Raw genomic sequence first — 25,828 nt, forward strand, 5'->3', positions numbered from 1 at the left:
GCCACTGTTTTCTTATTTTGTCTTGTTTGGGGAGGTCTTATGTTTGCTGGTCATAGGTTTGTTTGCTGTTGTTTCTTGTGGATGTACATCTCTGTGTTTGAATTTAAGGATTATTTACTCCCATTTTCATCTGTCTGGCTTGTTTTGTTTTTTATTAGATATATTTGCTTAGAGATTCTTTGTAAGTTATCTTTAAACATCTTTTTTTTCTGCTAGATCTCTGCCTTCTTTTTTGCCACTAGATGGTGCAGTAAGCCCAGATTTGCCTTGGCTGTAGTAAATGATCTGAGTGCTGCCCATCCTGAAGGGAGTGGTCCTAAAGGGAATATTCTGTCAGTGTGGAAAGGCTGGCTAGGGATTTATGCTCAGGGGAATTGTGGAATATACCTCCTACAGTATGGTACTGCTGAACTCTGATTTGGAGTCTCCACTGAGTTTAAAAGCAGAGTTTCCAGGGCCCGGATGATGGTCCTATATCCTCTCTTTGTTTCTGGCTGTCCTCAGTGGTATTTCACCCTTCAGGCACTCATGATGTTTCCCATGGGTTGAGACAAGGATAGGTCTTCTGCCAGGTAACCCAAGATGGTGGGGAAGTTGCTTGTGCACCTTGATCTCACTTTTTTCAGTGTAGAAACTCAGTCAAGGGAAATTTTCCTTGCACTTGGTGCCAGACAGATTTATGTCGTTGATATAGGAGTCTGATTATCTTTCCATCTGCTCAGAGAGTTTTTTAAATACTTTTATGTGGCCCTGGGAACTGTCCTATTCTCATTTTAATTCTGGGATATTGCTGATGATAATCTTGCCATATTTTTGTTTTTGGTTTTCAGTGCAGGGAGGGGATGGTGAAGTCAGCTTGCTTCTGTGCCACCATTTTAGAGAATAATCTGCCTACATTTACTCAATTCTGAAATGCACATTAATTTTTATAGTAGGAATGCATGTTATTGATAATGTCTTAGATTTGATGAAATATGACATACATTGATTCATTAGGTAATTATTGGGCATCTATTATAGATCAGACAGTATGTTGGGCTGTGGCATCAATTATAGTAAAACAGACATACCTTCCTATCTTCACGGTTTTCATATTGAAGAAAAAGTACAGCATTATGTGAGAAAACGTAACAGTGGAGCTTAATTTAGATAGACATGTCAGGGAAGGTCTTTCGAAGTAACAGATATTAAAGCTTAAGATGTAAAAGATAAGGAGGAGTCAGTCAGGAAACAGGTGAACTAGGGATTCCAAGCTAAGAAAATCAAGAGAAAAAATCTCGAGGCTTGATCTAGTATGGATTGTTTAAGTAGTTGAAGGACAGGTAGTGCAGATGGCCCTTGACGGGGTGAAGAGAACGGCTAAGCAGTGAGGTAGCAGAGAATGTCATGAGATGGGATTGGTTCTCTGAACCTTCTGAAGGCAGGTGCCAAATAATGCAGGGCTCAAGGGGGTTATGTGAGTGTTTTTTTCCAAAGTTGTTAAAGAGTTTTAAGCAAGACAAGATATCATTTTTCCATTTTTCATCCGATTTTTTCATTTCAGAAGGATGTCTCTGGCTGCTGAATAGAGAGCTGGGGAAAGGAAAGCTTGATAGAGAGCTATTTCTAGCATTAGATTGAATATTGGTTAGGATTTGGGTGGTGGCTGTGGAGATAGAGAGAGGGGGACAAAATTTAGTTATAATACTGCAAGTAGGACTTAGTGATGGATTTTATACAGGAGTGAAGGAGAGTGTATCCTAAGGATCAGGTTTTTCCCAAGAGCAGCTAACTATCTTGGGTAGAGATGCCTGTCTGAGATGGGGATACTGCAGGAAGACATATTTAAAATGAAGTCGGAGAAGAGTTCTGTTTTGGACTTGTTGAGTTTGGGATGCCTATGTGACATCTAAATAGAGATTTTAGGAAGTTATATGGATCTAGGGGTCTGGAGTTCAGTAGAAAAGTCTGGGTAGCAATAGAAATTTAGGAAAAATTGGTATTTAAACTCATGAGAGTAGGTGGGATACACTGTAAATATAAAAATAATAAGACCAAGGAGGTGAAGGTTGCAGTGAGTCATGATCACAGCACTGGAATCCAGCCTGAATCACAGAGTGAGACCCAGTCTCAAAAAAAAAAAAAAAATAACACCCCACAATAGTGCAATCTAATCATAAGAATAATGTTAATATAGGCTTATAATTCCAGCACTTTGAGAGGCCAAGGTGGGAGGATCAGTTGAGCCAAGGAGTTAATGACCAGCCTGGGTGACAGAGCGAGACCTTGTCTCTAATTATTATTATTATATATTTTTTGAGATGAGTCCTCACTCTGTCATCCAGTCCCAAGTATAGTGGCACAGTATCAGCTCATGCAACCTCCGCCTCTTGAGTTCAAGTGATTCTCCCACCTCAGCTTCCCAAGTAGCTGGTACTACAGTCTTGCACCACCATGCCCAACTAATTTTTTATTTTTTCGGTAGAGAAAGGGTTTTACCATGTTGGCCAGGCTGGCCTTGAACTCCTGACCTCAAGTGATCTGCCCACCTCGGCCGCCCAAAGTGCTGGGGTTACAGGTGTGATCTTCTTCTGGCCCCATTTCTAATTTTTTTCTAAAAAAGAAATCAATAATAATAGCTCACACTTATCAACTGCCTTCTACGTACTAAGCATTGTTCTGAGTACTTCACATATATAACCAATTTAATCTTCATGACACCCCTATGTGGTAGGTATTATTATCCTCATTATAGATAGTCCCTAGAAAAGCCACAGAACTATTAAACTCAGAAAGTCTTATCCTAAAGCCTGAACTATTACTATTATTTTGAGATGAGTCTTGTTATGTTGCTAAGGCTGGTCTCAAACTCCTGGGTTCATATGATCCTCCCACTTCCGCCTCTCAAGTGCCAGGGTTTACAGATGTGCGTGTCACCATGCCTCACGCTAAAGCCTGAGCCTGAATTCTTTTTTTTTTTTTTTTTTTTTTAAGACAGGATCATGCTGTGTCACCCAGGCTAGAGTACAATGGCAACATCTTTGCTCACTGCAGCCTTAACTTCCCGGGCTCAAGCGATTCTCCCAACCTCAGCCTTCCAAGTAGCTGGGACTATAGGCACATGCTATCACACCTGGCTAATTCTGTTCATTTTTTGTAGAAGTGAGGTCTTACTGTGTTGCCCAGGCTGGTCTTGAACTCCTGGACTCAAGCAGTTCTCCTCCGTTGGCTTCCCAAAGTGCTGGGATTACAGGCATGAGCCACTGTGCCTGGCAAGCCTGATTCTTAACAGCACACTAAAAGAGAGAGGAGACTTAGCTTAGAGGTCTGGGCAATTCTAATATTTGCAGATGGGGTACAGAAGGTAGAGCTGGCACAGAAAATGGGAAAGGAATGATTAGAGAGGCAGGAAGGAACCATGCCAGGCCAGAGTGTTCCAGTTAGGCTGCCAGGGTCAGTGGTGAAACACTGCTGAAAGGTGGGCCCTTAAAGGACACATAAGTATTGCATGGGTGATAAGGATAGGGAAAGGTTTTGGTGGGCAATTTGAGTAGAGATAGATAAAAAGTAATTAGCTGCTGTTTGCAGTTGTTAGAGGGTTGAGTGCTAGGCCTGGAGAGAGGTGAGAGATGTCACTAGAGAAGTTGACAGGAGCCAGATCATGAAAGATGTGTAATGTTCTGTTAGTCTATTTTCGTACTGCTATAAAGAAATACCTGAGACTGTGTATTTATAAAGAAAAGAGTTTTGATTGGCTCCCAGTTCCACAGGCTATTTAGGATGCTTGGCTGGGGAGGCCTCAGAAAATTTACAATCATGGCAAAAGGTGGAGGGAAGCAGGCACATCTGGCTGGAGCAGGAGGACAAGAGAGGGTGGGAGGTGCTATACACTTTTAAACGACCAGGTCGTGCTATAACTCACTATCACAAGAACAGCACTAAATAAGAAATCTTCCCCCATGATCCAGTTACCTCCCATCAGGACCCATCTTCAACCTTGGGGATCACAATTTGACATGAGATTTGAGTCAGGACACAGACTCAAACCCTATCATTTCGCCACTGGCCCCTCCCAAATCTTATGTCCTTCTCACACTGCAAAATACATTCATATGCTCCCCTTAGTCCAAAGTCTTAACTTATTCCAGCATTAACTCAAAAGTTCAAAGTCTCATTTGAGTCAAGGCTAATCCCTTCTGCCTATGACCCTGTAAAATCAAAAACAAATTAGTTACTTCCAAGATGTAATGGGAATACAGGCATTGGGTAAATACTCCCTTTACAAATGGGAGAAATCAGCCAAAGGAAAGAGGCTACAAACCTCATGCAAGTGCAAAACCCAGCAGGGCAGTCCTTAAATCTCAGCGCTCCAAAATAATCTCCTTTGGCTCCAGAGCTCAAATCTGTTGCTAGGAGTGGGCTCCCAAGGCCTTGGGCAGCTCCTCCCTGTGGCTTTGCAGGGCTTGGCTCCCATGGCTGCTTTCAGAGTCTGGGATTGAGTGCCATTGCCTTTTCCAGGCACATGAGGAAACTGTTGTTGTGTTTGCCATTCTGGGGTCTGGGGGACAGTCGCCCTCTTCTCACAGCTCTACTAGGCAGTGCTCCAGGCCCACGTTTCACCTCTGCATTGCCCTACTAGAGTTTCTCCACAAGGGCTCTGCCTCTGCAGCGGGCTTCTGTGTTGACTCCCAGGCTTTTCCATACATCTTCCGAAATCTAGCCAGATTGATTCTCTTGAACACTTTGCTGCTTAGAAATTTCTTCCACCAGATACTCTAAAATCTCTCTCAAGTTCAAAGTTCCACAGATCCCTAGAGCAAGGGTACAATGCTATCAGTCTCTTTCCGAAAGCATAGCACAAGTGACCTTTACCCCAATTCCCAGTAAGTTCCTCATTTCCATCTGAGTCCTCCTCAGCCTCGCCTTCACTGTCCATATCACTATCAGCATTTTGGTCATAACTATTCAATAGGTCTCTAGGAAGTTCCAAACTTTCATCTTCCTATCTTCTTCTGAGCCCTCTAAACTGTTTCAACCTCTGCCCAGTACCCAAGTCCAAAGCAGTTTCCACATTTTCAGGTATCTTTATAGCAATGCCCCATGCTTCAGTGCCAGTTTTCTGTATTAGTTTGTTCTTGCATTGCTATAAAGAAATACATGAGGGCCAGGCATGGTGGCTCATGCCTGTAATCCTAGCATTTTGAGAGGCTGAGGCAGGTGGATCATGAGGTCAGGAGTTCAAGATCAGCCTGGCAAGATGGTGAAACCCCGTCTCTACTAAAAATACAAAAATTAGCCAGGCGTGGTGGTGCACATCTGTAGTCTCAGCTACTCGGGAGGCTGAGGCAGAGAATTGCTTGAACCCAGGAGGTGGAGGTTGCAGTGAGCCAAGATCCTGCCACTGTTCCAGCCTAGGTCACAGAGGGAGACTCCGTCTTAAGAAAAAAAAAAAAGAAAAAAGAAATACCTGAGACTGGGAATTTATAAAGAAAAGAGGTTTGATTGGCTCATGATTCTGCAGGATGTACAGAAACTATGGCTGAGGAGGCCTCAGGAAGCCTCCACTCATGGTGGAAGGCCAAATGGGAATGGGCACATCACATAGCAAGGATGGCAGGGTGGGGGTGGGGAGAGAGCGAGAGAGAGCGTGAGCAAGAGTGCAAGTAGTGAATAGCGATTTTGCAAGAACTCACTATCACAAAGACAGCACCAAGCCATGTGGGATCTGCCCCCATGATCCAAACACCTTCCACTAGGCCTTACCCCCAGCATTAGAAATTATAATTCAACATGACATTGGGTGAGGACAAATATCTAAACCATATCATTCCTCCCTGACCCCTTCCAAATCTCATGTCCTCTCATTGCAAAATACAATCATTCCTTCCCAACCATCCCCTGAAGACTTGACTCATTCTGCTATTAACTCAAAAGTCCAAGTCCAAAGTCTTATCTGAGACTTTTCTCTGTTTACCTCTGAGCTCGTAAAATCAAAACAAGTTGATTACTGCCAAGATATCATGTCGGTATAAGCATTTCTCCCATTCCAAAGGGGAAAAATTGGCCCAAAGAAAGGGGCTACAGGCAAGTTTGAAATGATAGCAGGGCAGTCATTATATCTTAAAGATCCAAAACAATCTCCTTTGACTACACATCCCATCCAGGAAACATTGATAGGAAGAGTGGGCTCCCAAGGCCTTGGGCAAATCTTTGTCTGTGGCTTCCTAGGATTCAGCCCCTAGGGCTATTCTTATGGGTTGAAGTTGAATGTCTGGCTTTTCCAGGCTGAAGGTGCAAGCTGCCAGTGGATTTATGATTCTGGGATCTGGAGGATGGTGGTCCCCTTCTCACAGCTCCACTAGGCAATGCCCCATTGCAACTCTGTGTGGGGCCTTCAACCCCACATTTCCCCTTGGCATTGCCCTAGCAGAGGTTCTCTGTGAGGGCTTTGCCCTGCAGCAGGCTTTTGCCTGGGCACCCAGGCTTTCTGATACATCCTCTGAAATCCAAGCAGAGGCTGCCAACCATTCTTCACTGTTTATTCTATACATCTTAGGCTTAACATCACATGGAATCTGCCAAGGCGTATGGCTTGCGTTCTTCAAAATGGCAGCTCAGTCTGTACCCAGGCCTCTTTGAGCCTTGGCTGGAGCTGGAGCAGCCAAGATGCAGGAAGCAGTGTTCTGAAGCTGTGCAGGGTAATGGGGCCCTGGGCCTGGCTCTCTACACTATAATGTCCTCCTAGGCCTCTGGGCCTGTGATGGGAGGGGCTGCTGGGAAGGTCTCTGAAATGCCTTCAAGGCCTTTTCCCCATTGACTTGGCTATTAGCACTTGTCTCTCTTTCAGTTATGCAAATTTCTCTAGCAAGTGGTTGCTACTCCACAGCCTGCTTGGGTTTCTCTCTTGAAAGAGCTGTCTCTGCCACATGGCCAGCCTGCAAATTTCCCCAACTTTTATGCTCTGCTTCCTGCTTAATTATATATTTCAATTTTAAGTCATTTCTTTGTTCCTACACCTGAGTATAGGCTGTTCAAAGCAGTCATGCCACCTCTTAAATGCTTTTCTGCTTTGAAATTTCTTCTGCCAGATACCTTAAATCATCACTCTGAAGTTCAGAGTTTCGCAGATCCCCTAGGGCATTGGCCACAGTCCAGCAAGCTCTTTGCTGAGGCATAACATACATGACCTTTGCTCCAGTTCCAGTAAGTTCCACATTTCCATATGAGACCTTCTCAGCCTGGCCTTCACTGTCCATATCACAATCATCATTTTGATCACAACCATTTAACCAGTCTCTAAGAAGTTCTAAACTTTCTTTCTTCTTCCTGTCTTCTTCTAAGCCTTCCATATGTTTCCAACCTCTACCGTTACTTAGATCCAAAGTTGCTTCTACATTCTCAGGTATCTTTATGGCAATCTCTCACTCCCAGTACCAATTTTTTGTGTTAGTCCATTCTTGCACTGCTATAAAGAAAGACCCGAGACTGGGTAATTTGTAAGAAAAAGAGTTCAATTTAATTGGCTTATGGTTCTGCAGGCTATACGGGAAGCATGGCGGTGTCTGCTCCTAGGGAGACCTCAGGGAGCTTTCATGATGGAAGGCAAGGCAGGAGCAGACACATCACATGGCACAAAGCAGGAGCAGGAGACGGAGAAGGTTGGGGGAAAGTTGCAACACATTTTTAAATGACCAGATCTTACAAGAACTCACTATCACAAAGACAATAATAAGCCGTGAGGGATCTGCCCACATGATTCAAATACCTCCCACCAGGCCTCACCTCCTGCACTGGGGATTACATTTCAACATGGGATTTGGGCAGGGACAAGTATCCAAACTGTGTCATTTCCCAAGTTATCAGCAGACCTAGAAATGTCGATTCCAAAGCTGGGGAACAACACAAAGGGAGCTGCTTGTTAAAAACGGAAGGGAAATACATACTGGCTCCTGTCTATTATTTCCCAGGCACTGTTTTGGTACCTTATCCATATTGTCTCATGTGATGTGTGTGTCGTTTGGTGTTTAATTTCATGATTTCTTAAATCTTACCATGTTAAGACATTTTAGTTAAAATTTTAAAAATTACCCATGACTTATTTAATCACTATGTCATTTATTAGAGTGATAGATATTCTATGTCAGAGGAAGACCTCTATATAAAGATACCTGTACATATTTAACATGACTTCCTTTTTATACCTTTCTCTACACTGAGAGCAAGTCTTGAGAATGGTAGAAAAGTGTTTTGCTTAGTTGAGCAACGTTGGTCATAATCAGGAGAAAGTGATTCAATGAGACTGTGTTTTTCCTACTCTTTCTTATACACACCATGTTTTGAAATCAGCAATCTTTCTGGGCTTGAATTCTGCTTCTGTCATTTATTAGCTGAGTGACTTTCGGGCAAGTTATCTAACTTCCCTCAGATGTTTTGTTGAATAAGGGGCTTCTTTAATAATAACAATTATAAAGCATATTGTGAGAATTAAGTAAAGGAAAGTTAGGACTTTTCTTTATCCTAATCAAAGCCCTGGAATGAATACCACCTATATGGTTCCTTTCCTTGTTGGTGATACAGCTTTACATTTATTTTACTTATTTAGAATTTTGTAGTTTAAAATACCACCAGCTAATTATAGATGGAAATACTAATTTTTCTTGATGTGCTTATTAAGACTGTTCTTAAGAAGTGAGACCTAGTTCTGAAAATAATCTTTACAAGAATATTAAATAACTACAGTGTCTAAAAATATTCATTCCAAAGTTCTGTCATCTCACATAAAATTTTAGAAAAATAAGAATATTTACTTTTTGCTACTTAATGGTGACAAAATATATTTGTCAATTTGCAACTTCTTGCTTTCTAAATTTAAAATGATAATTTCAGTGTCTGGTGGGAGTTGACTTGAACTTGATTTACTTTTTTTTTTTTTTTTTGGAGACAGTCTTGCTCTGTTGCCCAGGCTGGAGTGCAGTGGCATGATACCAGCTCACTGCAACCTCCACCTCTCAGGTTCAAGCAATTCTTGTGCCTCAGCCTCCCAAGTAGGTGGGACTATACAGGGCCTGTCACCACACCCAGCTAAGTGTTTGTATTTTAGTAGAGATGGGGTTTCACCATGTTGCTCAGGCTGGTCTCGAACTCCTAAGCTGAGACAGTCCACCTGCCTCAGCCTCCCAAAGTGTGATTTACTTTTAAACCAGTTACATTTCATAGTATGTGCAAGGTAACTTCCAGAGTCAGCAAAAAGTAACAATTTTAAGTCAACCCTATGATTTAGTTCATTTATAGAAGTTTATGAACTTGAGATCATTCATTAAAATTCTAGTCTTCATCTTCAGATTGTTTTTTGTTGTTACTGTCTAACCTCATTTTTGGCAGAGCCTTCATTCTGTGGTTCCCATTGGAACACTGTAGTTCCCATTGGAACACTGCAGGATGGATGCCAAGCTGATTGGTGTGATTTTGACATCTTATCTTGGATGAGGCATTCTTAAGTTTCATCAGATGACATGGGCCAGTTTAATAGCTGTTTTCGTTATGATACCAAGAACAATTTGGGTGGAGGAGGGGAATTTCTTAATAATAAGATCTACTGTTTTAACAATGGTTGAGGGTAGTAGAGCGGAAAGAATGCATGGCTTCTAGAATAGACTTTGAACTTCATTTCTACCATGTTTAAGGTTTAAGTCGCAATAGCTGTTAAATGGGTTAGTATTGGGTTTGGTTATTGTGATTATTCGAATGAAATTATACATGTAAAATACCTGGGCTTCTACTGGCACACAAAAAGTGCTCAATAAATGTTAGCTCTGGTTCCTTAGAAGCCTTTGCTAAGTCCTGTCAAGCAGAGTTGGTTGTCATTCGGCTCTTCAGCAGCATTTTCGTGATGCTGCAGTGACGCACAGGCAACTTCTGCTCTTCACTTCTCAATTCTACCCAGAATGCACCACGTGTTCAGCACTCCACACCCCATTTTTTCTCTTACTTTCATTTTACTGTGACCCCTTACCCTGCTCTAGACCCTCTAGCTTTCCTTTCTTTCTATCTGTCCCCCTCCTTTGCTGCTCCAGGAGAGAGCTGGGGGAGGTGGTGGTGCCAGCATTTCTTTTCCTTCTGAGGAAGGAATTTGTGATAGGGTTTGGTTGGGGACCGAATCTCTGTTCTGGAGGTCAGAGTAGCTTCCACTCTAAACACACGAACATGAAGGGAAGAGTTGTGGGTTTACTGGGTGTGGGAGGAGCGAAAAGGATGTCTCATTACTTCTCTGCTCCCCACAGGTCTGGCTCTTTTTCCTTCTGTCACACAAATAACTGTTTGATGCTTCATGCATCTTTCTCTGTTTCTGGAAATTACAGAGCCTTTCAGAAGATTTTGGGAGGGTTTGGTAAGACCGATAATACTTTTTGTCTACCCTCTTGAAAGCTAAGAACACTCATACAACAAAAGTTTTTTGAAAAATTGTTATGGGCAGGCCCTGTGTTAAGTGCTAAAGAGACAAAGTTTAAAAAGATGCAGCTCTCCTTGCAAGGAACTCATAAGTCTCTGGAGATAGGCACCCAAAGTCATCATTTAGTGGGATAAGGATTCTAGCAGCAGATCATGTAAGATAATGGAGATGTTGAGATTGGAGGACCAAAGGAGGAGAAGTCAAGAAAGGCTTCCTAGAGGAGGTAGCACTTGAACACAGAATTGAGGGATAAATAGAAGCTTGCTGCTGAACAGGGAGGAAATTATGTTTCAGATGGAAGAGATAGCTACAGCAAAGCATACAAGTGTGAAACAGCATGGCTTGTTCAGGGTGCAGTAAACCAATAGTTTTCTATAACTGGAAGATAATAGTGGCAAGTGAAAATTGGTGGAGAAAGGGATGAAATGTTTAAGAATATATTCCATCAAGGGACTTCAGTAGTATAAGTAATATTCTACTTCTGAACCTAAGTGGTGGACATATGGAAGTTCATTACATCATTCTTTCATTCAACAAATTATTCGTATACACACACACACACACACACACACAGACACACACACACACATTCTTTTGTATGTATGACATATTTCACAACAAATTTTAAAAATACAAAATATGCAATGACTAAGAGGGACAATTTTCTAGATTTCCTAGTTTCTTTAACAATTCTTTTTTCCTTTTTCCTGGAGAGCTTATCATGTGCTTTTAGAATAATAGTAGTTCCTGAATTTTTTATGCCAAAAACATGCCCTAAGGGCTATGTGAATTACTTCATAATCATATGGAACAACCACATTAATGTCAGATTTCAGAGGAAGGGGTGTTGGTGATATTTCACAGTTTCTTTCCTGCTTTAGTTCATAGCTCAGAGGAGCACTTAGTTTTCTTAATAGGCTTGTTTGAATTGTGACATAAAGCATTTATTTTTCCAAACATTCACGATGGGATATCAAAAGTGAGCCATGGCAGATTCCGAACTGCCAGGCTGCTCATGATTTAATACAGAAGCTAAGAAAGATGTGTGCATGTGCTATATGAAAAGCAAATAATATATGTGGAAGTTAGGGGAAGAAGAGAGAATCATATGGATCAAATTCTTTGGGTTTTGAGGGCTGGTTAATTTACTGTATTAGTGTTGTTAGTCTTGTTCCCAAAGTGTCTGGGGCATCAGAAGCAATTGCTTTTCATGCCCACGCCTCCAGTGTTCCTTGACAGACAAAATGCAAGTTAGCAAAACTTGGAATGAGTCATCTGTATCACAATCAAGAGCCTCTCTTCAGTGTTGTAATGGTAGTAGGATACCAAAAGAAAGATGACTGGTGGGCCAGGCGTGGTGGCTTATGCCTATAATCCCCGCACTTTGGGAGGTCGAGGTGGGCAGATCACCTGAGGTCAGGGTTCAAGACCAGCCTGGCCAACATGGCGAAACCCCATCTCTACTAAAAATACAAAAATTAGCCGGGTGTGTTGGTGCATGCCTGTAATCCTAGCTACTCAGGAGGCTGAGGCAGGAGAATCACTTGAATCCGGGAGGCGGAGTTTGCAGTGAGCTGAGATTGCGCTACTGCACTCCAGCCTGGGCAACAGAGCAGTACTACATCTCACCAAAAAAAAAAAAGAAAAAAGAAATAAAGATGGCTGGCACCTCCTTAAACATGCAAAACTGGGTATAAACCCTGAGAAGGTAAGGGCACTGCTGGGTGAGCCAACCTTGTTTGGTGCCCTTCTCTGGTACATACTAGTGCCAGCATGTTCCTTGAACACGGCTTTCTAGTGCTCTTCTTTTAGACTCTATCGAAATTACCTCATCACTGCCAGTCAAGCCTCATTAAATTGTATTGTGGAAGGACAGATGTCTTTTATTTTCCTTGCAAGCTATTATGCATCTTAAATCTGTGCTAGCATTATTTTCTCAGATTTTAGCTATTATAAAAAATATAGCCCATCTTCATTTTATTCTTATTCTTATTTTTTTTTAATCAAATTGTTCATTTGAATTGTCACAAATCTTTGATGTGCATTTACATTTTATCTAGTTTAGGTTTATTTTCTAATTTCTCCCTCTCCTAGGTTTTTTTCTTTAATCATAGTACCTCAAATCTCAGGCTCTTCTTTTTCCTTCTCCTACCTGTTTCTACATCATTATTTACTCCTTCTTTGCCTACTACTTCATGAATCTCTTTTCTCTAAGCCTCTGATTCATGCCCCATCTCAACCCTGCTTGGTGGCCTTAAGCCCTGGTATGGCTTCATGGAAAATCCTGAGCTAAGCCTGTAGAATGCTGACATTTTTCTCATCTCTTTCCCTTCCCTTGCATTTTCTCAGTCTTAAGTAAAATCGGCACATATGTGCTGCCCACAGACTATGGGTTAGGAACTTGGCTGACCTCAGAGGGGATTCAAAGATGGCTTTGAAAGAATATATAGTCTGGTATGAAAGTATATGAGTGTATAGTCTGGTATGGTCTGGTAGGTAGATTCATAAGTAACTAAAATAAGGTCTCAGGTAGCAATAAGTGAGATGTTTGAGAGACTCACAAGATAAAGAGGGACTAGATTTAGAGTAGTGTGAGTGGAGAAGAGGAAACAGGGATCACTGAAAGAGAGCCTAACCCTTTGTTAGCTAATCATGACAGAACCCAGTTCCGTATCAGGGGCCTTCCTTGCCTTGCTGGGGGTTGTGTCTGGTTTGATTCACTTTGGTCAGGGTTATCATTTTCTAACTGCTTCTGTTTCACCAGTAGCGCCTTCTGCAGTCTTAGTGGGCAGTGTCTATCCCTGTTTCAGATTATTGCCTGACTCACACTGTATCCCATTTCTAGGTTTCTCATGTGATCCAGTGGCCTTGTCTTCTTGCCTGCCTTCCCCCAGTCTTCTCACCAGATGTGACTGGACAAGTTTAGTCCTATTCCTGCCATGCGTATTTGCATTGCACCTGGGGGAGGAGTGGGAGGTAGGGCTGGAAGTGAGGAAGGCAGTAGGAAGTGGCATGTCAGGTTGAGATTTCCCTGTTTCAGCACTTAAGGTATATATCCTCAAATTGACCCCCTTCTGCTATAGTTGTTTCTACAGGGACACTGATCTCATTGGTTAAGATGGAAAAGAACCACAGAAAGACAGTGGTAATAATAGGATGTTTTCTGACCTATTTCTCCTTGGATGCTTTCCCCAGAGATAAAGCTAAGATAAAGAGGAAGTTGGTTATTAGGGTGGTGTTTGGTGTTTAAATATCTTGCTTCTGGTGAATGCGAGGGCCTTAGCCTCCCACTGGTTATTTGTAAGTGTTGTTAACATCTAGCCCTTAGAAATCTAGTCTTTGGCAAAGTACCCACTCTTTGCAAAATACTTGTGCAAATTTGAGCTGGAGCTCCCTAAAGACACAGAGCAGGAAGGCACTTTCTAAATTTAAAGTCTCCTCATGTTTAGGCACTGTTCAGTCATGCTTTTACAAACTGACTTGGACACATTTTTCTTTTTTTGTGTTTTCATCATTCAAGGTAATAGATCATTTCTTGACTCTGAATCTCTCTCTCTCTCTCTCTTTTTTTTTTTTTTTTTTTTTTTTGAGGTGGAGTCTTGCTCTGTCACTCAGGGTGGAGTGTAGTGGTGTGATCTCAGCTCACTGCAACCTCCACCTGCTGGGCTTAAGCAGTCCTCCCACCTCAGCCTTCTGAGTAGCTGGAATTACAGGCACACATCACCATGCCTGGCTAATTTTTGTTTTTTTGTTTTTTGAGATTTCATACTTTGTTTTTTAATACATTATGGTCCAGCTTATTTGACTAACAGTTTCTCCATCTCTTTATCAAGAGCATGAATAGTCTTCCTCCAGAGTCTTCCAGCTGCATAAATTCAACTTATTCTAAGGAGGCTCTCCTCTAGTCAGCTGGCTCCTTCCTGGTGTTTGCTCAGGCTTCTTGAGATCTGTCCTGCCTATGTTCTTCCTCTCCAGGATAGTTCTATATCTTACCTTGGAGAAGGATCACGACCCCAGAGACACTCAGGATTGGACAGGCTCTCAAAGCTTACTTAGTCTACCTTACTTTCTAGTGCCTGAGTCACCTCTATACCATCCCTGCCGAGTGGTGGTCCAGAGTCTAGTTGAAAACCTCCAGTATTGTGAAACTCATTGCTTTGACCATAATTTTTGTATTTTAGTAGAGGCGGGAGTTTTGCCATGTTGGCCAGCCTGGTCTTGAACTCCTGACCTTAAGTGATCTGCCTGCCTCGACCTCCCAAAGTACTGGGATTATGGGAGTGAGCCACCATGCCCAGCCCAACTCTGAATCTCCTTATATTTATGTATCTTTTCTGGAACCAACACTGCCTTCCAGAGAAAACTACAAAAATGCTGTCTTTGCAAAGTAAGTTTCAGAGTGGGAGCAGTTAGTACATGGAAATATTTATTGCATGAATAAGGGTTTAATGATATATACAGATATTACTCAATTTATCAACTGTGTACCTGAGAAAAAAAGTTGTAAAATGAATTTCAGTAACATGTTTGATGTATGACATTAGAAATCACTTCCTATGGAAAAAACAGTAACAATCCCACCCTGTACTTATATATTGGTTTATGCTTTTCATGAAGTTTCTATGTGGGTAAGCCTTTGCAATAAACTAGAATACTATTGTTGTCATCTTTTTTTTTTTTTTTTTAAGACAGAGTCTTGCTCTGTCACCCACGCTAGAGTACAGTGGCATGATCTCTGCTAACCACAATCTCAGCCTTCTGGGTTCAAGCAATTCTCCTGCCTCAGCCTCCAGAGTAGCTGGGATTACAGATGCACACCACCACGCACAGCTAATTTTTTTTTTTATCTTTAGTAGAGACAGGGTATCACCATGTTGGCCAGGCTGGTCTTGAACTCCTGACCTCATGATCTGGCCGTCTCGGCCTCCCAAAGTGCTGGGATTACAGGCGTGAGCCACCACACCTGGCTGTCATCCTCATTTTATAGTTGCCTGAAATAAAGGCAAAGGTCCATCTGGTAGCCCTGGAACTAGAACCCATAGTCTAGTTCCATACTCTTTCCTCTGCAAACTGTTTAGATTAAAAGTTTATATGTGTTGGTAATAAGAGAAAATCAAAGCAATTTAGTGAGCTTTTAATCATGCTACTTATATTCAATTTAAAGAGATGCCTTTTATTCTGATCTTTCAATAAACACCAGCTCTGTGTCAGGTACTGTTCTAAGTACTGCTTATAGTGTTGAACAACGCAGACACAGAACTTATGTTCTAATAAGGGAAGAGAGACAGTAGGTAAGTAAATAAACAATAACATATCAGAAAGTTATTTCAAATAGTGAATAAGAGCTCTGAAGAACGTAAAATAGAGAAGGGTAGTAGTAGTTTGGTTTGATTTCAGCTAGAAAGATCTGGGATGGCTTCTCTGAAGAGGTTTGCATTTGAGCTAACATCTAAGTAAGAAGGACACAGGCATAAGCAGATCTGGGAGAAGTACATGATAAAGGGATTAATAAGGGCCAGGGCCTAGAGACAGGAGCAAACAAACCCGTGTTCTGAAGAACTAAAATGGGATCTGTGTGGTCTTGGCTTAGAGGTCAGCAGGGAAAGGAAAGGACTGGTCAACTGGTCATGAGGGCCCTTGTAGACCAAGGTAAGGAATTTGTATGTTACTGTGATGGCTATTTGCCCTACAGTTTTCTTGTTAAAAATGTCCTTTATTTTATAAAATGATGGTGACATTAGTTAGTAGATTGGTATTTAACTATGTTGCGTCTGCTGAGTGTGAGGGCCTTATCCTCTACTTATCTGTAAGTGCTCCCAATACTTACTGATTTTATAATCCTACTTGGCAAGACTAAAAGTTAGTTATTAACTAACTACTTAGCCTTATGTCAGTCCCCAAACTTAAAAAAAATTTTTTTACCAGCCATGAAATCCGGTAGTTTGGAAACTATGGCAGTATACCACAGCAGCTTCCCAGTAGGAAGATTTGAAAATATTTGTCAGTAATGAGGTTAACATAGTATCTTGGACAGTGACATGCTGAAATGTTTTTCTTACAGGAGACATTTAATTTAAATTATCTTGAATCTCAGATCTACCTCTAGTTTTGTTCACCCACTTTCTTTTCTCTTTCTGCTGTTTGTAAGTTCACCACTAGGTCATTTAAATTTCTCTTGTACTTGGGAATAACCTTGTTACAAGCTTCCAGAACTTTGTGCCCAGTACTTAGAATATCACAGTTCTTCGGGAGGTTGCTCTACATTTAACATACTCAAATCCAAATGCTCTTTCTCAAAGCTACAAGTAAATTAGTACCCTGATTATTGTTAAAATAAAATCTAGAGGTGAATTTACGTGAAATGAGGATACAGATACAGGCCAGAGACCAGGTTCAGTCTGGCCCGTGCCAGCCATAATTGATTACATCATGTCTTTCCTTTGCTGGCTGAATCTAAGATTCCTATTTTCATACGTGATTTGTTCATGAAAATGGGCATTTATGTTTAGTGTATGCTTGTTTTAAAGGGAAATTTCTTCCCAGAGAGCCCAAGCACATAAAATACTTCTTCAATGAGGTATTTGAAAGATTCATGCATATTACTATATTTTGTTCTTTTTCTTCAAAATTGATCACATAATCTTCTGGCTTAAGTCCAGAGAGTGTCTAGTTGTGGCAAAATATTTGCTGCTTTAGGAATCCCTAATGATTACCATGCCTTTTCAATGGTGTTGAAAATACAGGAGCTAAGTTTATGAGTGACTGAATGTGCCATTTTTACCATTTCCCACTCGTCTTTATAAAATAATGAAGGTAAAATGTTGAACAGTGTATTTTCAGTTTTTAAAAATTTGTTATTTTTATTCTCCTCTTCTCCCTACTGTGATAGCTACTAAAGGATGTCAAAGAAATCACTAAGGCTTTGCAGAGCACATGATGCAAACCACAGTGAAAATTGTAGACCCAGCCATAGAAAGATGGCTATGCTGTTGAAACTGGCAGAGCCACAACACTAAAGCTTCAAAAATAGATGTATACATTTTAACCTAAAATTACACTTTCAGGTGGCATTTACTGTTAAAATCAAGGAGACGTTTAATTTATCAAGCTTTGATCATGACTGTTTTTTCAGAACACTTTTTATATAATTTGGGAATGGTGGTGCTATGAGGGCTAAAATATTTTTGTTTACCAATTTAAAAAGTAAATTTCGGCCTGGCATGGTGACTCATACCTGTAATCCCAGGACTTTGGGAGGCTGAGGCGAGTGAATCACCTGAGGTCAGGAGTTTGGAGACCAGCCTGACGAACATTATGAAACTCCGTCTTTACTAAAAATACAAAAATTAGCCAGTGTGGTGGCAGGCGCCTATAATTCCAGCTACTCAGGAGACTGAGGCAGGAGAATCGCCTGAACTTGGGAGGCAGAGGTTGCTGTGAGCCGAGATCAGCCCACTGCATTCTAGCTTGGGTGACAAGAGCAAAACTCTGTCTCAAAAAAAAAGTAAATTTTTTATTGACCGAGATTTCTTTTTTCATAAATTGTTTAATTATAAATAGTCAGAATATGTTTATATATTATTGTAAAATAATTGACTTGCTAGTTTAAATTTGTTTGTTTTTGTCTTCTAGTTTGCCAGGGTTTGGATACCTGATCCAGAGGAAGTCTGGAAGTCAGCAGAGCTGCTCAAAGATTATAAGCCAGGAGATAAAGTCCTCCTACTTCACCTCGAGGAAGGAAAGGTGAGGTCTCACATTCATTTGTTGTCATTGGCATAAAGTGAAGGGAGTTCAAAAGTGTAAGTTTACTGTGAAGTAAACTCCCAATGGAAGTTAAATTTTAAATTTATGTAAAATTTTTGCTTACTAAATTGGTAAAAATGGTAAACTCAATTTTCTATCCTGATAGCATTTTTAATGTATAGTGAAAATAGCAGATACTTGAAAAAGCTTTTATTTTGGCCTATGAATTTATTATGATTATCAGCTTTAGATTCACATCTATTCCTAAAACTCTTGCATTTAACTGGTGTGCTATGGGGAGTGCTTGTAGTGTTTTTTTTGTTTTGTTTTTTTTCCCCTTGAGACGGAGTTTTGCTCTTGTTGCCCAGGCTGGAGTGCAATGGCGCGATCTCGGCTCACCGCAACCTCTGCCTCCTGGGTTCAGGCAATTCTCCTGCCTCAGCCTCCTGAGTAGCTGGGATTGCAGGCATGTGCCACCATGCCCGGCTAATTTTTTGTATTTTTAGTAGAGACGGGGTTTCACCATGCTGACCAGGTTGGTCTCGATCTCTTGACCTTGTGATCCACCCGCCTTGGCCTCCCAAAGTGCTGGGATTACAGGCGTGAGCCGCCAGCGCCCAGCTTATAGTGTTTTTAAAGAGGCTTGGTGCCAGGTTTTAGAAGAAACTCATTGGTGGCAGCATGGAGAGCAACACTGAGGGAAAGACACTAGTTGGGAGGAAGACAGGGAAGAATTAGGCCAATGAGAAGGGTTTTGAATATCAGAAAAGAGAACTAACTTATTCAACATATATGGGTCATCTGCTCTGGGTTAGGTGAAATGTTCCGCTTTTTGGACTGGATTTTCTCATGTTAAATTTCACAGCAACCACAGGGTTTGACAGTTGACATAATCAGTATTTTTCAAATAAACCAAACCTCAGAGTCATTAAGTAGTTTTGCTTGAGGTCGTACAGCCAGGAAATGGCTTTTGGAATTTGAAGTGAGATTTGAACACAGATGACTCTAAGATGAGTGCTTATACTATTTGTCTACATTGGATTTTTGCAGATTACTGGCCATGACAAGTTGCTTAAGGTGATGTTTCCCATGTTATTCTCTGTAAAGTTACTGTTTTCCCTTTGTAATTAATGAATATCATTGTGTTGGGACAGATACCTTGAGGCCACTCGTATATCCTGTTTCTCCTTAAACTTCGCCTGCTAATTTTGCCAAGTGTTCATTAGTATGTCTTGCCTGCAGCAAGTATCATTGTTGTGTTCTAGTGGTGATTCTCCATGTCTTTCCTTCCTTCTATATTTATTAACTAGAATTCTCCTATAGGGAAGGAAGTATTTCTTCTCCCCCATTTGTTTATTAATTTAATCATTTATTTATTTTTTATGGGCTCATGGGTATTTCTTTTACATTCTTCATTGCTATCATTATTTATTTTATCAATGAAATTATTCCAGCTTTGGTCATTAAGATCGCTCTTACATTGGGTCCTTTGCCATTCTGGAGTCACCTGGCTAACACCAGAACAGGCAGTTGTGTATCAGGCCCAATGCAAGGACCAGTCAGCTCTGGGGAAGGTGATACTCTATGATAAACAGGCAGCAACAAATGCTGAGGGGCATTGTTAATTTTTCTCTCTTTAGCATAATTCATTCAAATATGATTTGAATATTTGACCTCTGTATATATTTTCAGTATTACCAAAACTGGCTTTTTACAAAATCTTGTCCCTCCCTACAACTAAATTGAATTTTTATTCCTTTTCACTTGCCCTTTGTTATTTGCTGCCTAATATATAGTTAAGTGACAATATTCATGGTTGGCTGTGCCGTAAAGCCATATTCCCATGACCTTAAAGTGAATAGTGGCTAGTAATGATCACTCACACCTGTAATCCCAGCAATTTGGGAGGCCAAGGCAGGCGGATCCCTTGAGCCCGGGAGTTTGGGATCAGCCTGGGCAACAGAGTGAGACCCAATCTCTATTAAAAATTAAGTGAATAATACTTGTTAACTTTTGGGACCAGAAATCCCATTGAAATCTCTCTCTCTCTTTTTTTTTTTTTTTTTTTGAAATAGAGTCTTGCTCTGTCACCCAGACTGGAGTGCAGTGGCACAATCTTGGCTCACTGCAACCTTCGCCTTATGGGTTCAAGTGATTCTCCTGCCTCAGCCTCCCAAGTAGGTGACATTACAGGCAACCACCACCATGCCTGGCTAAGTTTTGTTTTTTTTTTTTGAGGTGGAGTCTTGTTCTGTCACCCAGGCTAGAGTGCAGAGACGCAATCTCAGCTCACTGCAACCTCCGTCTCCCAGGTTCAAGCAATTCTCCTGCCTCAGCCTCCTGAGTAGCTAGAATTACAGGCACTCACCACCACACCTGGCTAATTTTTGTGCTTTTAATAGAGATGAGATTTCACCATGTTGGCCAGGCTGGTCTCAAACCCCTGACCTCAGGTGATCCACCCACCTTGACCTCTCGAAGTTCTGGGATTACAGGTGTGAGCCACCGTGCCCGGCCTAAATTTGATGAGTTAATAAGCATATGCACAAAAAACAAAAAGCAAAACAAAACAAAAATCTAATGAAAACTATGAACTGTCTTACCTCAAAAAAAAGTACACATATGTGCACATACACACAGAGTATTGTACATGATTTCAGGGAATTCTTGTGCCTCTCATGGTTTAGGGGTTTCTAAGTATTTACCACATGCCTGACTTGCCTCATTACTTTTCGCCACAACCTTGTGAGCCCATTTTACAAACAGAGGATTTAAGTTAAATACTATACCTCAAAACCACATAAAAAGTAAGTATTCGTATCAGGATTTGAATCCAGGTCAACATGATCCTAGAGCCAAGCTCTTGGCCATTCTTTCATATTGTGTGCCACTTTTTTTAATAGGTAAAGGGGTATGGAGGAGAGAAACATATTCAAAAATTTTAAACTTCTGATCCAGTAGGTGGGTGATAAAGGTCTAGGCTATGACTTTTCAAACTATATTAGCAACAATTGTTAATATAAGTTAGTATGTCTAATGAAAATGTACTTCATATTGTTTTCCATTTCTACCAGTTTCTGTGATACTGGAAAGTTCTAGGAAAATAGTGCATTTAATAGCTGAGAAACAAATCAGGAATAGGAAGTAAGCAAAAAGCATGGGCCTTTTTCACAGTCCTTGCCATCATTTATCTAGATACTGTGCCTTGTACATTTTCAGGATTTGGAATACCGTTTAGATCCTAAGACCAAGGAGCTGCCTCACTTACGAAATCCTGACATACTTGTTGGTGAAAATGACCTCACAGCCCTCAGCTATCTTCATGAGCCGGCTGTGCTCCATAATCTCAGAGTCCGCTTTATTGATTCCAAACTTATTTATACATATTGTGGTAAGTATGCTTTGCTTTCCGAATGGACATAGCCATGGAAATATTGTACATGGGGAAAACAGACTGTGGTTGGATTTTCTCTTGGTGACATGATCAATTCAGCGTTATCAGAAATATATACTAGTGTTTATTAGCCAAGTTGCATTTGTGCTGAATAAACTCATTTGTGAGCTTAGATAATTTTGCTAAAAATAAAAAGAACTGGGCTCTCCTTTTGGATTTTTTCCCCCCTCACAGAAGTCATATGTCAGATTTAGTACGAAATTCACAGTTATTTTCATCTGTTCCAAAACTACCACATGAAGAGTAGATGTCCAAGGACTTACCTTTGGAGCAGGTTCAAGAGATTTAGTGTTCTCTTGTGGTCAATTACTCAGCCATACAGAACTGCCTTGACTTGTAGTGATTCTTCTTGCTCACTTCTGCTTGCCTGGGCCTCTGCTCATTGCAGTATTAGCTGCCAGCCACCCAGCTCATGGTGCTTTTTATCTGTCTGAGAAATAAAGCCTCTGCATGTCTGTATGTTTGTGTTCCTTTCCCCCATCTCCAGCTTTCCTTCTTTTTTCTCTCTTTCCCAGTTTATTCTTATCTTTTATTTTCTCCCTTTCCTCTGGCTATTTTTTCTCTGCTGACATCTAGTTCTTTCACTAATCATTCTGACCTCTGAAGCTCAAATCTGGATTTCCATTCATTTCTATTTATGTTCATTCATGTGGTATACCCAAATCAGTGCTCAACTCAGTTCTTCATTACTCTCCTGCTTTAGACAGGAACAGCCACCCTTTCTTCTTAAAATTATTGACCTCCTTTATATCACTGATATTAACTCTTCTTTACTGATAAATATTTTTCTCAATTTTTATTTTTCTTCAATTTTTTTTTTCTTGCACACATCTTACCTTTTGAGTGAAGTCTTGTCTGGCCACCCTATCAAGTCAGAAACCCCTCCTTACTCTCTTTCTTCCCTGCATTATTTTTTACCCCCTTTTCCTTAATCTGTGGTTATACATATACATATATATATTTTTTTTTCTTACTTATCTTGTTAATTGTCTGAATTTCCCACTAGAATATAAGTTCCACGATGGTAAAGATTAGTCTTTTTTTGTTTACTGTTGTATATTTAGCACTTAGAAAATATTTTACACATAGTTAGAGCTGAATAAACATTTGTTGAATGAACGACTACATTAAGTTAATATACACCTACTGAAAAATTCTTAGGAAACACAGAAAAGTATACAAAAGGAAAAGCAGTTATATGTAACTCACCATTGAAAAATAGCCAGTATTAATATTGACTTACATCCTTTCAGTGTATACATATGAGAGGTATAAATAGATATAAAATTGGAATCTGTCTATATATAGTTTTGTATCATGTTTTCCTATGACATTTAAAATCCTTCAAAAATATGATTTGTACCAGGTACTGTGGCTCACCCTATAATCCCAGCACCTTGCGAGGTTGAGGCAAGCAGATCACTTGAGCCCAGATGTTCAAGCCTGGGCAACATGGCAAAACCCTGTCTCTACAAAATAATACAAAAATTAGCCAGGCATGGTGTTGTGTGTCCATAGTCCCAGCTACCTGGGAGGCAGAACTGGGAGGACTGCATAAGTCTGGGAGGTCTAGGTTATAGTGAGCTGAGATGGTACCACCGCCCTCCAGCTTGGGTGACAGGGTGAGACACTATCTCAAAATAAACAAACAAACATGATTTGTAGTGGTGGCATAGTAGTCTGTCATATGGATGTAACAAAATGCATTCAACTACTCTCCTTGCCCTATACAATTTGTTTCTATTTTTGCTGTTAAGATAACATTATGATTTTTTTTACATATTTGTAAAAAAAAAAACCAAAAACCCTTTGCATGAATTTCTGATTATTTCATTTGGATAAATTATAGAAGTTAAGTGGAATTTTTGGATTAAATATATGAAGACATTTAAAGTTCTGATAACATTGCCACATTATTTTAAGTCACCTAGTCCAGTTTTTAAATGATATTTTAGGCAGAAGTATGTGTAATGGGTTCAGAGGCAAGGCTATGATGCATTTTGATCCTTGAACAATTTATTAGTTTAATATTAACTAAGTTGAAATGAAGGATTGTGATAACCGTGACTCTTACTTTACTAAGTTTGATATGCCCATTGGGGTATCATTGACTTCTTTTTCTTTCTTATTCTCCACCCTATTTCCAGGTATAGTCCTAGTAGCTATAAATCCCTATGAACAGCTGCCTATTTATGGAGAGGATATTATTAATGCATACAGTGGTCAGAACATGGGTGATATGGATCCACATATCTTTGCAGTAGCTGAAGAAGCTTACAAGCAAATGGCCAGGTTGGTAGAAGCTTTCATTGTTTTTTTATGGCTGGTACTAGATACAATAATTTGTTCTTTGCTAAGTCACAGATATTTTAAAGTGAATGGCAACCTTGTAAATAGTAATAAGCAGCCTTGACAAGTTTGTCTCAGGTGGCTTGGATTATTATTATTTTTAGCTCTGACATAAACAGGTATTTATTAAACTCTGGGATTTCTCAGGAAAAAATACAGGGCAGAGAAAGGTCCCAGATGATACCATAGCATACAGATCATCCAGTGTGGGCACCACCTTGTCACTACACTTTAAATTTTTCATATTGATTGAGTGCTATCTAAATGTCAGACCTTTTGCTGAGTGTAAGGTAGGCAGGATCATAGGCAGCCAGGAGGTAGAGGGGTCTTAGGGTACATCAGTCATTGTGGTTGAAGAGTCTGGCGCTTTAAAGGAGACCTGAAGCTGATGACTTCCCTATGTCCACTTCTGACTAGGAAAGATTGACACCATTTGTGGTCTGGGCCCGTTTGGACCATTGTGTCAGGGTGTTCAAGTTGTTTCTTGCCATGACAATGTCAGCAATGTACCTCCAAGCATCAAAGGCATGAATAAACTCTGACAGACACCAGATCATCTGCTTCTTATCCAGCTGCACAAAGAACTGCTCATCTTCATCAAATTCAAACATATATTCCCCAGAGGGTTTGTGTGTCTGCACAAACTCTGCATATGTTGACACATGGTCTGCTTAAGGGTTCCTATAGGTGTACAGTTTCAGGAGTATGGAGGGATCCTTCTCACTTGTGAGATTATGAACCCAAGGTTCTGATATTTGCAGCAGTGTGAATGCCAAAGGCAGTCTTCCTCTGATGTTCTCAGAAGATCCAGTCTTTGGGTTCTAGATTGTGAAGGGGTTGATTGTCCTCAGTCGGTGAACCATGAAAAACTTTCTTTATGTGGTGAAAATACACCTTTTGCCAGCATCCCAGGCTTATGGGTTCCCTTTTCCTGAGTGGGCCTAGCAACCCTGGTAGCTGCACCATAGCCTAGGGGCCAAGCCATAACACAAAGGAAAATCATCTTTTTCTGTTTCATGGAGCCATAGGCAAAAGCCTCTCAATTTTGTAAGATGCTGCCCAAGAGATTGCATGGGGGAAACTGAATTAACATTTTCCTTTCCAGCCACAGCTAGATTATTATTAAATAATAACGTGGGCCAGGCGCGATGACTCACACCTGTGATCCCAGCACTTTGGAAGGCCAAGCTGGGCAGTTCACTGGAGTTCAGCAGTTAGAGACTAGCCTGTCCAATATGGAGAAACCCTGTCTCTACTAAAAATGCAAAATTAGCTGGGTGTGGTGGCCTGCACCTGTAATCTCAGCTACTTTGGAGGCTGAGGTAGGAGAACCGCTTGAACCCAGGAAGTGGAGGTTGCATTGAGCCAAGATCATGCTACTGCACTCCAGCCTAGGCCATAGAGTGTGACTCAATCTCAAAAAAAAAAAAAAAAAAAATCTGACATTTATAAAGGGACATAGAGTTTTAAAAAACTGCCTTTGAAATGTTTTCATGATCCCGTGACTAGGAAAAGACAGATGCAGATGTTATGTTTTACAGATGAGAGGGTTAGTTTAGTGGTATTAAATGACCTGCCCAATGTCAGTCAACTAACAGACCAGAACTAAAAAAAAAAATTAAAAAGCTGTCTGTATCCTAGGGAATTAGACCTAAAGGAAAGTGTGACATTTTTTTTTTTCAAGATGGGGTCTTGCTGTGTTGCCCAGGATGGACTTGAACTCATGGGCTCAAGTGATCATCCTGCCTCAGCCTCCTGAGTAGTTAGTACTACAGGCATGCACTACCATGCCCAACTGAAAGTATGAATTTTAATGTTAACATTGTACGATAGGGCATCGGTTATCCCAAACA

The 25,828-nt window shown here is 40.7% G+C and overlaps 1 protein-coding gene across 4 annotated transcripts in view; it reads left to right on the forward strand.

The window, feature by feature from the left end:
• MYO5A (myosin VA) overlaps positions 1-25,828 on the forward strand; it is a 222,489-nt gene that overhangs the window by 76,123 nt on the left and 120,538 nt on the right. For all 4 annotated transcript variants that reach the window (XM_074394231.1, XM_074394232.1, XM_074394233.1 and 1 more), the window contains exons 2-4: positions 18,062-18,172; positions 21,392-21,563; positions 23,774-23,918. In XM_074394231.1, coding sequence (XP_074250332.1) covers positions 18,062-18,172; positions 21,392-21,563; positions 23,774-23,918 — 428 coding nt within the window. The remainder of the gene's footprint in view (positions 1-18,061; positions 18,173-21,391; positions 21,564-23,773; positions 23,919-25,828) is intronic.

This window comes from Saimiri boliviensis, chromosome 2 (genome assembly GCF_048565385.1).
Source record: "Saimiri boliviensis isolate mSaiBol1 chromosome 2, mSaiBol1.pri, whole genome shotgun sequence".
Classification (NCBI taxonomy): Eukaryota; Metazoa; Chordata; class Mammalia; order Primates; family Cebidae; genus Saimiri; species Saimiri boliviensis.